Below are 17,008 nucleotides of genomic sequence, written 5' to 3' on the forward strand. Positions count from 1 at the left end.
ACCCCCTATGTCTAACTAACTTAATGTAGTCATAGTTTCTGTTCACATTTGCATGGTATGTCCTGTTCATTTTACTCTCAACCTTTTTTAAATTGTTGTTTTTGAAGACACTGGAATGTAAATTATTTTGCTTTATTACTTCTTAAAAAAAATATTTACGTAATCTCTACACCCAACATGGGGCTCAAACTCACAATGCTGAGCTCAAGAGTCGCATGCTCCTAAGACTGAGTCAGCCCAGAGCCCCTTGCTTTATTACTTTTAACTAAGAGTCTTACAAACTGAATTTATCAACCAAAAGGTGAGATGTTTTCATTTGTGATGTGAATACTTTCCATTATGATGCACATATGAACAAAGAAATTTAAGTCTGTTACCTGCACAGAATATCCTTAGCTGCTGGACTGGTGATATAAGTTGTAAATGAGTGGTGAACAGATCAACAAATGCTCCAGGGTAAATAACGAACAGAAAAATCCCAAAGCCATTAAATCGAACTTGTTCCCTAAGAAATCACATAAAAAAAAGGAATTTAGTACTAGTATTGCATTTTTCAAATTAATAATGTATTTAATCTTAAAACTTACCACTGTGATTTAAATTCTTGCTTAATAAGTCTCTGGACAGTCAAGAAAAATAAACTCATATATGATGTATATTTATCTCATAATTTTATGATAGTGTACAATTCTGCTTATCTTTGAAATTACATTATGTAAAACAAGGGGATTCTGAAATAGGCTTAAAACTTCAAAACTTTTAGAAACCAATATGCTGAGCAAATAACTTGAGATTAGTCACATATATAAAGAAATGGTGAATATTTCCATGAGAAACTAAATGAAAAATATTTTTATGGTTTACTCTGAATTATTTTCAGAGAAGGACACAAAAGAAAATATAATTCAAGTAAAGTATCTATTTATATTTGTTTTAGCTATTATTAATAAAAGTAGAGTTTTACCTAAGTGTATTCCTGTTGAATTAATGTTAAAGTCAGTATAAATATGCATAAAGCTCAGACTGTCCTTCAAAGAACTATTTTTTATCAATTCATTCTCTAAAAATCGAATTACACCTAAGAGCCTCATAAGATCAAACAGCTACTCTAAAAAAACCATTCCCCAAATATATTGTGCTGTCATTTAATACTGAATATATGACTGTAAAATTCACTTTCACTTGGCAGTTAGATTTTATGTTTCACAAACATACATTTTAGTATTAAACTATTAATAACAATGATTATATATGCAAAACCCTAAAGGCTGCAATGCTAAAAATATGGAAGCAAAGGTGAGAGATAAAAAAAAAAAGTAGCCGCACACTTAAAGCATTATATGTCACACTTGTGTAACAATATATACTCTGTAAAGATGAGGGTTTATTGGCAGTCAACAGACTCTTGTTCATAAGCAACGGGAAAATAATAAGAAGTGATTACATATTCTTCAATAAAACCTTTTATCTGGTTCACATACCTGGAGGATAAAACACATTCCCATCAGTATGCGTGTTCATCATGGCAGTAATTATCAGTGGGAGTGAAGGGGGAATTGTGCTCCCCCATCACAACTTTATAAGTTTAGGAGCCTTTAAAATGCTCAGGTATAATTAAAATGATACGTTTGAGTAGTCAAGAACAGGGCATGATACTTGAAGCAAATTCCAGGTCTCATCCTCTCTTATCTTCTACTTGGGTTACTAGATAGGCTACAGTTGTTAACAAACCCAGAACTTTCAATGTTCTTGCTCTAGCCAGCATAGGCCATGAGTAGAAGCAGGAAAGTATTTCAGCCAGTAAGTTAAACAAAGTACTAAGAAGGCAGGTGGGTGAGCTCCAAGTGTTAGCGGTTATCATTCTGACCTAATGATCAATATCAAGATTAGGTTTCAGGGTTTGATGAAAATCTTGAAGCACCATGAAGATATAACCAGGCTGGCAAAGGGCAAAGGATAGAATGTGCACATAGTTAATTGAGTATATTCATCAATATGTTAATCTTTATAAAAGAGAAGTTACCTCAAAATAATGTGCATATGCACTGGGCAATATCCACAGAAAGAAAAAACTATCAAATGTAGCAGATTTTAGTAATAAACCCTCCTAAGTAAAACATTTTTACATGTAGTAGAAAGAAAAATATTATTACCTAATAGCTGCTATCCCATGTCCAATTTCATGTACAACACCACTAATGAGAACTGCAGCGAAGAAATAGGTCAGTTGGTTGACAGGTAAATTTATACCAGGAACCTGTTCACAGACACAATGATAAATACATACTTGGGTACCAAGAAACCATGATGTTCACTCCGTGTTAAAGCTTAAACCTCCAGGCTGAAGGTTCTATAAACTAAAAGTAGGGGAGCCTGGTGGCTCAGTTGGTTAAGCATCTGACTCTTGGTTTCAGCTAAGGTCATGACTGCAGGGTCATGAGATTGAGTTCCACCTGGAGCCCCGCTTCAGGCTCAATGCTCAGCACCGAATCTGCTGGAGATTCCCCCCATACCCCCCCCCATGCTCTCTCTTCTCAAATAAAGAAATAAAACCTTGGGGCGCCTGGGTGGCTCAGTCGGTTGAGTGGCTGCCTTCCGCTTGGGTCATGATCTCAGGGTCCTGGGATCGAGCCCCACATGGGGGCTCCCTGCTCAGTAGGGGAGTCTGCTTCTCCCTCTCCTCCCCGCTTGTGCTCTCACTATCTCTCTCTCTCTCAAATAAATAAATAAATAAAATCTTAAAAAAAATAAAACCTTTTCTAAAAAAGTAAAAGTAATATGAATATCAATGGTTCATTCTCTACTTCTATCACAATAAAAATAAAAACATCAGTTTTTTTTGAACTAAGCACAACACCAATTTAAGATAATAGTAAACACCAGATTAAAAAGTCGAAACTTTCCCTTCCTGAAGTCTTCACCATGGGAAAGAATTACGGAGCCTGGAAAAGTACCAGGGAATGTGGAGTGACAGTGACAGAGTTCACAACTGTTCTACCCTCAGGGCCTATAAGCCTGACTTGGAAATTCTTGTTATAAATCCTAGTCCTTTCTCTGCATTGTTCAAAGTACTTAAGTGAGTAATATAGGATATTCCTGCCTCCCATCAATGAGTTTTCATTTTAGTATTCTCGAGTTACATGAGCGCTGGTAATTAAGGGTAGTGTAATCAAGTGCCTCATTGGTGTGGGAGTGGGAGCACCATGCCCTCCCATTTCTTTGATTCCATCAATTTGTTTAGTACATTGGTCAGAAAAATAGTATCAAAATGATACATATTATATTAAAATTTAATGCAGGAAGTAAGTTCTTTGGAACATACACACATGTCAAGGCCCTATGAAGAAGGAGAAGTTGTCTTGCAAGCACATGCTACTAAGATGATGTACATGTATATATCACTGCATACACAAAGCAAGTTTGCTATTGTAAGGGCTGCATGGTATAGTTTTTTAGATACCCAGAATTGCCTTGTAAGATAAATAATCACTCCCAAGTTATGTCATCTGCTAAGGAGAAATTCCATAAATTAGGTTAAGTGGGGCACACCAGGCATCATTAATATTATTTACATACTGAGCATCTATTTCTCATAGTCCAGGAGTTGGACCCTAAAAGTATCCTTCTAGAGGAAATTCCTCCTCTGTCTTATTATTACTTTAATTATAAAATGTGTTTAAAGCAGGAAAACTGGAAACTCAAAGAAAAACAGAAGCCTATAATCCTTTTTTTTTTTTTTTTAAAGATTTTATTTATTTATTTGACAGAGAGAGACAGCCAGCGAGAGAGGGAACACAAGCAGGGGGAGTGGGAGAGGAAGAAGCAGGCTCCCAGTGGAAGAGCCTGACGTGGGGCTCGATCCCAGAACTTCGGGATCACGCCCTGAGCCAAAGGCAGACGCTTAATGACTGAGCCACCCAGGCGCCCCAGAAGCCTGTAATAATCCTGCTCCCAAAACACGAAACAAAAAACCATTCTCAATGTTTTAATTTATGTCCTTCTAGTCTTTTGGTATACATGTATTTTTAAAAATTATACTTTTATTACAAATATGGTTTTGAAACCTGCCCCTTTCACTTAATAGTATCATAAACATTTTTCCATGAGTGTTTTCTGATTCAACATAATTTTTAATAGAGGTATTGCATTCTATAAAAGACTGTTAGGCATTTAATTGTTTTAAAAGTTTCTCCTCTTATAAATACTTTGCTAAACATATTTGAACACATATTCAAATATTTTGGGGGAATAAATTCTTTTTTTTTTTTTTATAAGATTTTTTATTTATTCGACAGAGATAGAGACAGCCAGCGAGAGAGGGAACACAAGCAGGGGGAGTGGGAGAGGAAGAAGCAGGCTCCTAGCAGAAGAGCCTGACGTGGGGCTCGATCCCATAACGCCGGGATCACGCCCTGAGCCGAAGGCAGACGCTTAACCACTGTGCCACCCAGGCGCCCCTGGGGGAATAAATTCTTAGACAAGCATGGTTGGTTCAGGCTCTGGAGACATGTCACTTGGGTTTCACATTCCGAATCCATCTCTAACTAGCTAAAGTAACCTCAAGGAAGTTTGGATTACTCCCCCCAACATCGCAATTTCCTCACTATTAAAATGGAAATAACCACATTTACATAAAAGGGTGATTTCGAGGATTAAATAAGATAATCCTTGTCCCATGTTTAATATTATGCTTCACGGAGGGTATAAATGCTATCATTACACAAAATTTAAAGGACTTTGATACATATCAAACTGTTCTCCAGAAGCAAACCCTTCCATAACCTTGGGCAAACTTATATTTATTCAAATCTTCCAAATCTGCAATTTGAGAGAAATAAAAAGTATCTCATTGTTTGATTTACATTTCTTTGATGATTATTAAAGCTCAAATTTTCCCCTACTTCTGACCATTAATAGGTCTTCTGTGAGTAGTCTACTCATGACTTGTCTATTTTTTTCTCCAAGAGTGTTCTTCTGTTCTTACTGCTCTGGAAGATCAGTTTGAATATCAACGATTGGCCCTCTGTAATACATACCACAGATGTATTCCCAAGTTCTTTTCCCTTTTAATTTTATTTTTAGTTTTTTGATATATAAAAATTTTGATGTCATCAAATCTATCAACATTCATGGTTTCTGCCATTAATGTTATGCTTATGTCGTCCTAATTCTGTGTTCATATAGCAGAAACCCGTTTTTTATCTTTCAAGGCCTTATGATTTTGTTTCGATTTTAATTCAATTGGAATTTATCTTTGTGTATAGAGGAATTTCACTTTTAAGTCTCCTTTAGTAACTGAAGAGGAGATTCAAACCATGCTGCTTGGATCACTTTCTAAATTCATTAATTGCAAGTGTCTTTCCCTAGTTATGAAACTAGTTTTCATAACCTTCGTTTTTAATGTATGCATAATATTTCACTGTATGACAATCCCATAACTTAAGCATTCCTCAATTACACATTGTGGTTGTTTCTAATTCTCTGTAATAATAATGTCAAGATAAGAATTTGATGAATACTTTTTTTCCAAATTTGGAAGTATTTCCTTAAAACTAGAGTCTTAGATGTGGAAATAAATGGTCAAAAGATATGAATATTTTTATGATGCTCATTATCTGAAGTTCTCTTTACTCAGCCCCTACTAAGCAACTCCTTCTAAGAATATCAGGGTATGCTCTTCTACATACCTGCTCCATTTCCACGTTGTTAGGGGTCTGCCTGTTTAGATCAGTAGTTTCCTCTTCTCTGACCCTTCTTCTAAATTTACGTACTTAAGATTAATTCTTATACATTCTCTCTATATCACATCTTATTTTACCTTTATTTCAAATACATCAGTAGGCTTGATTCAATAGGACATTGGTTCCTTTCCTTTATTATTATTATTAAAAGATTTTCTTTATTTAAGAGCATGTGTGCACATATGCATGTGCAAGAGAAAGCGAGTGAGCAAGCACGAGCAGGGGGAGGGGACAGAGGGAGAGGGAGAGAGAGAATCTCAAGCAGACTCCATGCTGAGCACACAGCCCGGACACGGGGCTTGATCTCATAACGCTGAGATCATGACCTGAGCCAAAATCAAGAGTTGGATGCTTAACCAACTGAGCCACCCAGGCGCCCCTTTTGCTTTATTATTTTATGGATGTAATGATGAGATAAGGTAAGGATTTGAGTGTGTGACTATACTAACAGATGGTAGGTCTTATTTGCTGGCAACAATATGTGACTGCCCATCTGTCTTGGCCATGATCACACAGGGTAGTAGATGTACCAGGATTCTGATCTCTCAATGACACAGAGTGCCAGGTTTTGGGGAATTAATACTGAAAGAGGCTGTAGGGAATTATAATGTAAATAGAAAGTACATTCTCTGAGCTACAAGAACTTAAAGCCAGGAGACATAACATTCTTAACTGTATACATAAATATGCACAGTGGACTTACAGAGGACAGCTGACTTTTTCATGGTTCTGAAGCATGACTCTCCTAACAAGAGTCAATATTTTTGTGAGCTCTATGAATAAACTGAGAAGCAGAAAGAAGAAATAATTTCGTCTCTGAACACACTTTGCCATTCTAATCCTACTAAGCAGACAGGTGAATGATCACATTTCCTCCCAACCTGCTTCTTTTTCTACTATCCTCTTCCGTGGCAAACAATAACCAATTGTGTAGCCTGAGAGTTTAGGATGACTCCAGCCTCACTGAGCCAGCCAGATGCCCCCCTAAATAAAAACTTCTTAGAATGGTCTTTCATAACCGAGACACTATCAATATTTCCCATCTTATCTCCTGCACCATATACCATATACCTCCTAGACACAGGTGAAAGTTACTTTATAGTTCCTTGAAGAATTACTGATTGATCTTTCTTTCTTTCTTTTTTTTTTTTTTTAAAGATTTTATTTATTTATTTGGCAGAGAGAGAGAGAGAGAGCACAAGCAGGGGGAGCCCCAGGCAGAGGGAGAGGGAGAAGCAGGCTTCCCACTGAGTAGGGAGCCCAATGCAGGGCTCGATCCCAGGAACCTGGGATCATGACCTGAGCTGAAGGCCGACAGATACTTAACTGAGCCACCCAGGCGCCCTGAATTACTGGTCTTTCTTTAGGGAGTAGAGCATAATGGCTCTGAGGTCAGTGGTGGGTGAACGATGGGCCCACCATTTACGAGCTGTGACTATAGGCAAGTGGCTTAACACCTCTCTTCCTTGGTTTTCTCATCTGTGATGAGATATTTACCTCTAGATCATTGCAAAAATAAAATAAAATGGGCACAAAAACCTCACACAGGAAGCACTGTATATTATCTAGGTTTTATTATTATTCTATTATTCCCCCCTCCCTAAAGGGGAACACTTTCCATAGGGTTAAAATGCAATTTATTTATATGGTATAGAGATCTTAAATAAGCAAATATGGTTCTCTCTGTTACTGGGATGCTCAATTGCTATCTTTCCTTAGAGGCTATGGGGACCCTCCTCACCCTTCCTTTGAAGCTCTCCTCTCCTTTCTTCCCAGTGCCAGGGACATCTCAGCATGCCTTTTCTCTGTACCACAGTACCTGGTACTCTGTCCAACTGTAGCACAATCACAGCAGCTCTCCCTCTAGACTAAAAGCTCCATGAGTGCTAGGATTGGATTTTGTTCCCCATATAAGCAGGACTCAGCATAGGGCCAGTAGGCAGAATACATTTAGTAAATGTTGAAGAAATAAATCATCTCTTCTGAGGCCTCATCTGGCGAATCCTTTGAACCTCTAAAAAAGAGCTATGACCACAGGAGAGATTCATTATCATTCTCTACAAATGACTTCTAAATCTACCCACAGTGGCCCAGCCTAGTAGAAACCACAAGAATAAAAGTTAAAAAAGTATCAGTAACTAACTCTTACATAGTCTATTCCATTAATAAGAGCATGATTAAGAACATAACACCCATGACTCATGGAAATAAAAACTATACACATATAAAATTTGAAATAAAAGTTAGTCAATGGTAAAGCACCCTTCTGTACTCTGGAGACATGCATCAGTAAGGTATAGGTTTATACATGTGCTTTCAAGTGAGAATTATTAAAATAGCTTATAGTCAAAGGAGTAAAACTCAGCACATTATTCTTCACATCAGGAAATCACAGTGACCATTCAAGGTCTTATATTTTTAAATAAAAGGATATTATTGGTTAGAGCCTGAAAGCCATGAAGAGGAAAGGGGAACACTTTACACAGGGTTAAAATACAATTTATTTATACAGTATAGAGATCTTAAATAGGCCAGCTCATTCCTTGATAGAAACAATCATTTAACACCTCAAGAAGACAACATGAATTAAATCAAATATCTGTGTAATTGTTGACAGTCTTGATGATGGTGCATTTGTTCTATTACTACTACTACTGGTACTACATATTGCAACAAGTCTTTGCTATAATCCTATTAATATTTTTGTTTAAGCAGGTAATTTGAGAAATCATGAGACTTTTCATCTATTTCCATATTTATAACATGAAGAGGAGTTATGCTAGCCAGAAGAAATACCTCATATTTGTGTTGCAATAAACTTAAAAAGCAAAAAGAAGGTACTTACCACAACTTGTAGCACTTGCTCATTGTGAAGTGAGGAGGACGACGATGAGGAGGAGGAAGAGGAAGATGATGAAGAGGAAGAAGCAGAGGAAGAGGAGGAGGAAGAAGAGGAAGAAGAAGAAGAGGAGGAAGAGTAAGAAGAGGGAGAGTCAGCCATCATCTGTGCCAAAGTCTGCATCAGCGTTTTCCCCAGGAGGAAAAAAGAGCTGAACATGGCAATTACGCCAAACACCATTCCAAAATTGAACCTGTTGGGAAGAAACAGAATCACATAAACATATAATTCCTTACAATTCGTGGATTAACAAATTCTTTGACCAGCTTTAAAATGATGGCTAAAAACTGCACTACTTTGGCCTCATTTTCCTACCTGAACTTCAGGTAAGTAACCAAAGCACACGCACTGAGCTCTTTAAGCAGCTGAAATAATTTGTAATTCTCTCATAACTGAAGAGGCTGAATATTGTTCCCAATAAAAAGTTTCTTTCCTCTCATGTCTTTTGCCCGTTTACACAGAATTGTTTTGAACTCATTCTCATATAATTATGAAAGCTCTTTTGACATGATAGATATCCATATCTTTTTTCCTCTACCAATTCTTTTGTTTGCATTTTATTTTAGCTATATTTTGTGATGAGCTTAAATATTAACATGGTAAAATTTAACACCAGTTTCCTTCTACTGTTTAAATAATTACAAATTACCCTTCTATAGTTGGGAATAATCTATTACATTTTCTAGCCTTCTTTAAGTTGTGTTTTTCAAGGAACTTGTCTGTTTCATCTAAATTGTCAAATTTATAGGCATAGAACCATTCACAATAGTTTCATTTTTTAAAAACGTCTATGGAAGAGGCAGTAATGTGCCTTTTTCTCAATTCTGATTTTTTTAAATTGAAGTACAATTAACATATAATATTATATTAGTTTCAGTTATACATCATATCGATTCTATACATTATTCAATACTCAGCATGCTTAGTCACCATACAGTATCATTACAGTATTATTGACTGTATTTCCTATGCTGTACTTTTCATCTCTATGACTTACTTTGTAACTGAAAATTTGTACCTCTTAATCCTCTTTATCTCACCCATACCTATCTCCCGTCTGGCAACTAACAGTTAGTTCTCTGTATTTCAGACTCTGCTTAGTTTTTGTTTGGCTGTTCATTTGTTTTGTGTTTATGTTCCACATATAAGTGGAATCATACAGTATTTGTCTTTCCCTGTCTAACTTATTTCACTTAGCATAATACCCCCTCTAGGTCCATCCATGTTGTTGCAAATGGCAAGATCTTATTCTTTTTTATGGCTAATGTTCCATTATGTATATATACCACATCTTCTTTATCCCTTCATCTTTCTTTAAAAAGATTTATTCATTCATTCTAGAGAGAGAGAACGAGAGAGCGAGTGGGGAGAGGGGCAGAGGGAGAGAATCCTCAAGCAGACTCCCTGCTGAGTGTGGAACCTGATGCAGGGCTCGATCTCATGATCAATGAGATCATGACCCAAGCTGAAACCAAGAGTCGGACAATCAACTGACTGAGCCACAAAGGAGCCCCTCCATGCGTCTTTTTTTTTTAAGACTAATATTTTTTATTTATTTTTTTTGAGGTGGGGGGGAGAACATGGGGAGGTGGCAAGAGACAGAGGGAGAAGGAGAGAGACAGAGTCTTAAGCAGGCTCCACACCCGGTGCACAGCCTGACACAGGGCTCGATCTCATGACCCTGAGATCATGACCTGAGCTGAAGTCAAGAGTCAGGCACTTAACTGAGCCACCCAGGCGCCCCTCCATTCATCTACTGATGGACACTTGGGCTGCTTCTATATCACAGCTACTGTAAATAATGCTGAAATAAACATAGGGGTGCCTCTATCTTTTTGAATTAGTGTTTTTGTTTCCTTTGGGTAAATATCCAGTAGTGAAATTACTGGATCATATGGTATTTCTTTTTTTTTTATTTTTTTTAATTGAAGTATAATTGACAGACAATGTTACATTAGTTTCAGTGTACAACATAGTGATTCAACAAGTTTGTACATTATGCTGTGCTCACCACAAGCGTAGCTACTACCATCTGGTGGTATTTTAGTTCATCTTTTTTGACCAACCTCCATATTGTTTTCCACAGTGGTTGTACCAATTTATATTACCATCGGCAGTGCACTAGGGCTCCCTTTTCTCTGAATCCTCGCTAATGCTTGCTACTTTTTATCTTTTTGATACTAACCATTCAATTCTGATTTTTTAGTTACTTGTGTTTTCTTTTATTCTTCTTAATTATGGAAGGCAATTATTAGTTTTATTAATCTTTTCAAAGAACCAACACTTGGCTTTGCTGATTTTGCTGTTTTTATTTCACTGATTTCTGCTCTTTATTATTACCTTCTATTTTGTTTGATCTGCTATTGCGTTTTTTGCTTTTTAATGATCTGATTATTTACATTTAGCTCTATTCCATTTGGAGCTAAATTTCTAGCAAAAAGGAATTTAGACAAAGGCCTCCTGTGCCCACACTAGAAATTCTGCCAACTACAAAACCTGTCAATCTCTACGGTATCCCAGAAATCATTATAAACCTCTTAACAATAAACACTACATGCTCCTCGATTGAAGAAATTTGCTAAATTAAAGGGGTATGCCTGGCATGGCCAGGGGACTCCAGAACCCTGCTGCTACAATCCAGCTGGCCATTTTCCCAAATGGTTTGTGTATATGCCTTACTGGTTGTGAAAATATTTTAAATATCATTCCCCTGGAAGGGTATCACAAAAGAAGTACAGGGGAAAGCCTGCAGACTTTTGGGCATCCTATGACTCCCAGGACCCTTGTTTCTATGTGTGATGATGGGGGACAGAATTTTACAGAATTAGTTTCCTGATGGAAAATGCTCCAATTTCTTTGCATTTCTTTTGTTTTTGCATTTCTAGTAGTGTATAACTTACATAGTAAAGTGCACAAGTCTCAAACATACAGCTCACAGAATTTTTACATGTGTATCATGTATCTACCAGCCAGATCAAGATATAGAACCTTGATTTTTGATGTATGCAAAAGCACAATGATGTAATCTCCTAAGTTCATATAAAACCAGAAAAGTTGTATACTGCCAACATTTTAAAACTCAGTAGATTGGAAAATAATGGAAATAGTTCATTTAACAAGCATTTCTCATGATCACAATGACCAATTTAAACCAAAATAAGAAAATGAAGAATACCACTGGTAAAGCATCCTTGCTTTCCGCCGTCCCCAACTGTAAAAGGCACGATTGAAAATAGCAGTTTGCCATCTTATGTGAAAAGGGGAGATGCTCAATCCGTTGTTTTCCAGCCAGTCTTCATAAGAATGCTTAAAATACACAGATGACTAGGAGAGAAAGAAAAGTTCCACATCATTCAGTTTTGAAGAACATGTATGAAGTTAAAGAAAATTTTTAAAAAGTCTTTTCTACAGGAAAGCAAGATACTGACTGTCCAGTTACTTATAATTTAAAAGCTTTATGTTTATTCTTAAAGGATATTAAAGGTCTCAGACTAGCTGGTCTGTTGAGGTTAGGGTCTGGCAAACTATGGCCCATGAGTTAAATGTGGCCTACAGCCTGTTTTTCTTTCTTTCTTTCTTTTTTTTTTAAGTAATCTCTATGCCCAATGTGGGGCTCAAACTCATGACCCCTGAGATCAAGTCACATGTTCTATTGACTGAGATAGCCAGGGGCCCCATAATACAGCTTGTTTTAGTATAGCCTGTGAGCTAAGGATGGTTTTTACATTTTTAAGGGATTGTAAAAAAAGACAACAAAAAAACCAAGACTATGTGACAGACATGCTGTGGCTCACAAAGCCTAAAATACTTATCATCTGGCCCTTTACAGAAAAAGTTTGCTGAGCTCTGCTTAGAGGAGCATTGTCCCACAGAAATATGTGAGCCATAAATGCAAGCCACATTTGTAATTTTATTTTCTAGTAGCTGAATTTTAAAAAGTGAACAGAAATAGATTAACTTAAATATATTTTTAAACTAAAAATACCTAAGATACTATCATTTCAACATGTAATAAACTATTGAAATACTTTACATTCCATTTACTTATTTGTACTTATTTGTTCAAAAGTCTTTGAATCCAGTGTCAGTGTTACTGCACATTTCAATTTGAACTAGTGGCATTTCAAATGCTCCATGACCACATGTAGTTAGTGGCTACCACACTGCACAGCAGAGTTCTAGAAGCCTTGTTACGACAAAACGAGGTCTTGTGTTATAACTTAAAAAGACCCCCAACCAATCCAATACAGGGGCAAGTTACTTGGAATCAGTGCTTTGTACCCTCTTATGAGCAACAACCCTAATAACTTAGGCTGCCTTTGATCATTTAAAAGTATAAAACTTATGTAAAGCCATCTTGGGTTTTAGTAACTTGCATTTTTCAGGGTTGAAGGGACAGCTGCTTATACACAGCCTAACAAGAATTTTATCTTTAGGGAAGTCTGAAGTCCTTGAGTAATGTAGGATTTTGGATAACGTAAGGTTGTTTTATATACCCTGACACTCACCCTTATTACCCCTCAGTTACAGTAAATACAGTTTTTTGTCATATTGATGCTCATCCATTTGAGAAATTTGTCTCTAGAATGGTATTTCAGCCCTATCAGTCATAAGAAATGACCTGACTGAATCCAGGTATCTGTTCGCCTTTGGATCTATAACGATCTCTGTTCTCAGTCTTCAGGCGAAGTATTTAAAACTTGCTTGTTCTCCAGGACTTGGAAAAGTAGAGTGACACACCCCTTCAGTCTATGTCTACTGAGGAAATCCTAGAAGAACCAAACGTGGAACCGCAAACCAAGTTGGAAGCAGAGAAGCTGAAGGTGCAGACTCCTAAAACTTGAGGTCTCTCCATTCCCCAGGCAGATATTCTGAGTGAGAGTTAGGTCTTTTGCTGGAGGAATAGTGCTCTGTTGGGGAACTAGGGGCTGTTACTGAAAGTGAAGTAACCTGATCACCTCACACACTTGACCAGAGACTGTAAAGGTTTGAAAAGTTCTTTTTATTTTGGATTTTTGTCACATATGCAACATGAAGAAATCACGTGGCTTTGTTTTTTCTAAACAACAAAATCACTGTTTAAAGAAGCAGTGGCTGGTACTGCTATGATATGCTAAACAGTGTGCCAAGTACCTGCAGAGGAAGCACCTAAGGATCTTGTAAAGATGCAGATCCTGATTCTGTAGGTCAGAGATAAGGCCTGAGATTCTACATTTCTGACAAGTTCCCAGATGATGTGAGTGTTGCTGGTCCTTGGATTTCACTTTGAGTAGCAAAACTTTAGGTGCATGAACTAATGTAATCTTCTCTACAATCTCAGAAGATCCTTACTATTATTACCTCCATTTTGAAAATGAAGACACCGAGGCAGAGAGTAATTTGGCCAAGGTCACAAAGGCTGGGAAGCGGCTGAACCCAGCCCTTGCTCTAAGGATTCCACTGTAAAACCTCCTCACTTTGCAAGTTTAAATCCAACAAAGAAGTACAAGTATCATTTCATTCTACTGTTACACCTAAAACACACAATACTAAACTCTAATATTCTATTTAGAACAGTATTCATAACATGAAGGTTTTATTAAACACTTGAGAACTGTACTGTGGGATAATATCTGTATGTTGTAATGACTTTATTGTTACCTTCACCCCCTCCCCCCACTATTCAATTTCAAAGGCTGCTTGAAACATGTGGTCAGACAATTGCGTATAATTTTTGCCACCCTTCCCAAAGAGCTGAAGAGTGGACCGTGCACCAGGGGTGTACGTGTGGTGTGGGGGAAGGAAGTTAGTGTTTAGAAGTGGGTGCAGGGTGCAAATTAGCACTGGAGTAGTCAAACTAGTTATCTAAATCCTTGTTACCTGAGTACGGTCTGTAGACTAACAACACTGGTAGCACCAGGGAACTGGTTACAAATGCAGAATCTTAGGCCCCGCCCCAAACCTGCTGAATCAGAAAGCGAATTTTAACAGGAACCCCAAATGACTGTATGCACTTTAAAGTTTGAGACCGCTGATCTAAATCACAACTTGATTTAGATTCATTCCAGTACCACGGTCTTTGGAGGGTGGGGACAGCCATAAAGAGAATGAGGGAAAACGATGCCTTTCCTAGGCGAACTTTTTACTTTCCTCCCAGGTGCACTGCCGCGGGGTCTGGCAAAGCCCCGGCCCTCCCGAGCCCAGTACTGGCGCCTCCCGGGCAGGACCCGAAGGCGGCGGGGCCTGTACCGCCCCGCAATGCAACTGCGGCAGCTGAGCAGACCGCCACACCCCTCCCGCGGTCCGCCGTGTTTTATTTATTCCACAAGGCCCGGGAGCCACGCGGAAAGGCGCACGTGGGTACTGGCCGCGCGGCTTCCAGCCCGGGAGGCGCGAGGCAGGGGAAGAGAAAAGGCCTCGGGCCTTGCGCCCCGGCCCAGGACACCGCGGGCTTGGGCTTTAGGCCCGAGGCCCTCACCTTCAGGACCAAGTCGGTCAGGTAGACGGCAGTCCAGCCGCCCACCACCACGACTACCAGCGACACTGGAATCATGGTAGTGACGGAGGCGGCGGAGGGAAAGCGAGCCCCGGCGTCCTCCTCCCTGTGAGCCGCAACGAGCCGAAAGCGCGGCGCCTACAGCCCCAGCATCCGCGCAGGAACCAAGCTGCCACCGGTTCTTTTCTCGCGGTGGTGCCGTTTCCCCCCGGACCCTTCCGGAAAGCACACACAGACGGCCATGTGCGCACCGGAAAAAGGCGCGGGGGCTTATTTTCGTGAGACACCCGGGCACGGAGGTGTGGGCGTCTGCCTCCGCACCAGCTCCAAGCCCTCTAGCGATTTCTTAGGCTTTGGCCCTCCCTGCTGTTGGCTCTCTATTCGCTCCGGTTCTGGTCTGGGGTTTGCTGTTCCCTTTAAGTTAGTGAGAGTTTGGGGTCGTGTGAAGGCGGCGGGTCATGGCTCTGCCTCCCAGACCCTGTCATAGGTATCCAGATTTAAGTTTATGATGTTTATTTGTTTTTATTGAACTTTAATTTACATAAAGCGAAATCATAATGCAGGTCTCAATTGTCCATTTCAATTAGTTTTGGTAACTGCAGATATCTGTGTACCCTAACCAAAATAGAGAACATTTCCTTCTCAGGAATTTTCTTCCTGTCTCTTCCCAGGCAGTCCCCCCACTCCACCCCTGTTATAATGTATTTAAACTGCGTAAATAGAGTTATACAGTAAGTATACTCTTTTGTGTCTGGCTTATTTTGCTCAACATAATATTTTTTTCTTTAAATTTTATTTAATTCAGTTAGTTAACATATAGTGTATTATTAGTTTCAGAGGTAGAGTTTAGTGATTCATGAGTTGCATATAACACCCAGTGATCATTACATCACGTGCCCTCCTTAATGCCCATCACCCAATTACCCCATCCCCCCACCCACCTCCCCTCCAACAACCCTCAATTTGTTTCCTTGAGTTAATCATGGTTTATCTCCCTCTCTGATTTCATCTTATTTTTCCCTCCCTTTCCCTATGAGCCTCTGTTTTGTTTCTTAAATTCCACATACAAGTGAAATCATATGGTATTTATCTTTCTCTGACTTATTCCCCTTAACATAATACCCTCTAGTTCCATCCACCAACATAATATTTTTGAGATTCATCCATGCTGTTGATTAAATTAGGTTTTTTTTGCGACCCCTTCCATTACAAACTTCGAGATTGGTGCTATGTTTAAAACATTGGAGCTCTGAATATCTGCACATATTTTTATGCTGACCTATACCTGATTATACGTTGACCTGGAGTAGTGGTTCTCACACTTGGCTGTACAGTAGGACCATCGCAGGGCCTTTTAAAATTTCCAGTGTCCATTTTGCAGCCTAGATTAATTGAATCAGAAGCTCAGAGTGGGACCCAAGAGTCAGTATTTTTTAAGCTCCTTAGGTCATTCCACTGTGCAGACAAGATTGAGAATCACTGAACTAGATGACTTCTAAAGGTATGGAAAACCCTTATTTATGCAGTGTTTTTCTGCATTCTCTTAATGTTCATGCTTTTGTAAGTTAACTTTTCCAGAAAAGCATCATTAGCAATAATAATATCAATACTAATATCGAGAACATAATACTATTTTAAGAACAAGTATCCCTAATAAAAATGGACCCTCAATGGCCTCCGAAGTAAAAAATGATAGTATAATACTAGAAAGCTGTGTTACAGATATTGCTACTAATTTGGCTCATTCTCCCATCCTTTTGCTAAAGTTTTAATAATTTAGCACCATGTCCCTCTAGCTTCAAGAGACCTTATGACTCAGTTTTACATCTCCTTGCATACATGTGTGCATATATGTTGTTATAAAATGTTTCAACTTATTTTGGATGTAGCTAG

At 38.5% G+C, this 17,008-nt stretch overlaps 1 protein-coding gene across 3 annotated transcripts in view; it reads right to left on the reverse strand.

The window, feature by feature from the left end:
• The window catches only part of MBTPS2 (membrane bound transcription factor peptidase, site 2), a 44,791-nt gene extending 29,509 nt beyond the window's left edge, over nt 1–15,282 (reverse strand). For all 3 annotated transcript variants that reach the window (XR_005835618.1, XR_005835617.1, XM_040633531.1), the window contains exons 1-5: nt 15,098–15,282; nt 11,816–11,964; nt 8,587–8,833; nt 2,154–2,257; nt 378–505 (exon numbers count right to left, since the gene is read on the reverse strand). Coding sequence is in view for 1 of the 3 variants with exons in the window: in XM_040633531.1 (XP_040489465.1) it covers nt 378–505; nt 2,154–2,257; nt 8,587–8,833; nt 11,816–11,964; nt 15,098–15,172 (703 nt within the window). In the remaining 2 variants the exon portion in view is untranslated. The remainder of the gene's footprint in view (nt 1–377; nt 506–2,153; nt 2,258–8,586; nt 8,834–11,815; nt 11,965–15,097) is intronic.
• Between the last annotated feature and the right edge of the window lie 1,726 nt (nt 15,283–17,008).

Source organism: Ursus maritimus (assembly GCF_017311325.1).
Source record: "Ursus maritimus isolate PB19 chromosome X unlocalized genomic scaffold, ASM1731132v1 scaffold_X1, whole genome shotgun sequence".
NCBI classification, from domain to species: domain Eukaryota; kingdom Metazoa; phylum Chordata; class Mammalia; order Carnivora; family Ursidae; genus Ursus; species Ursus maritimus.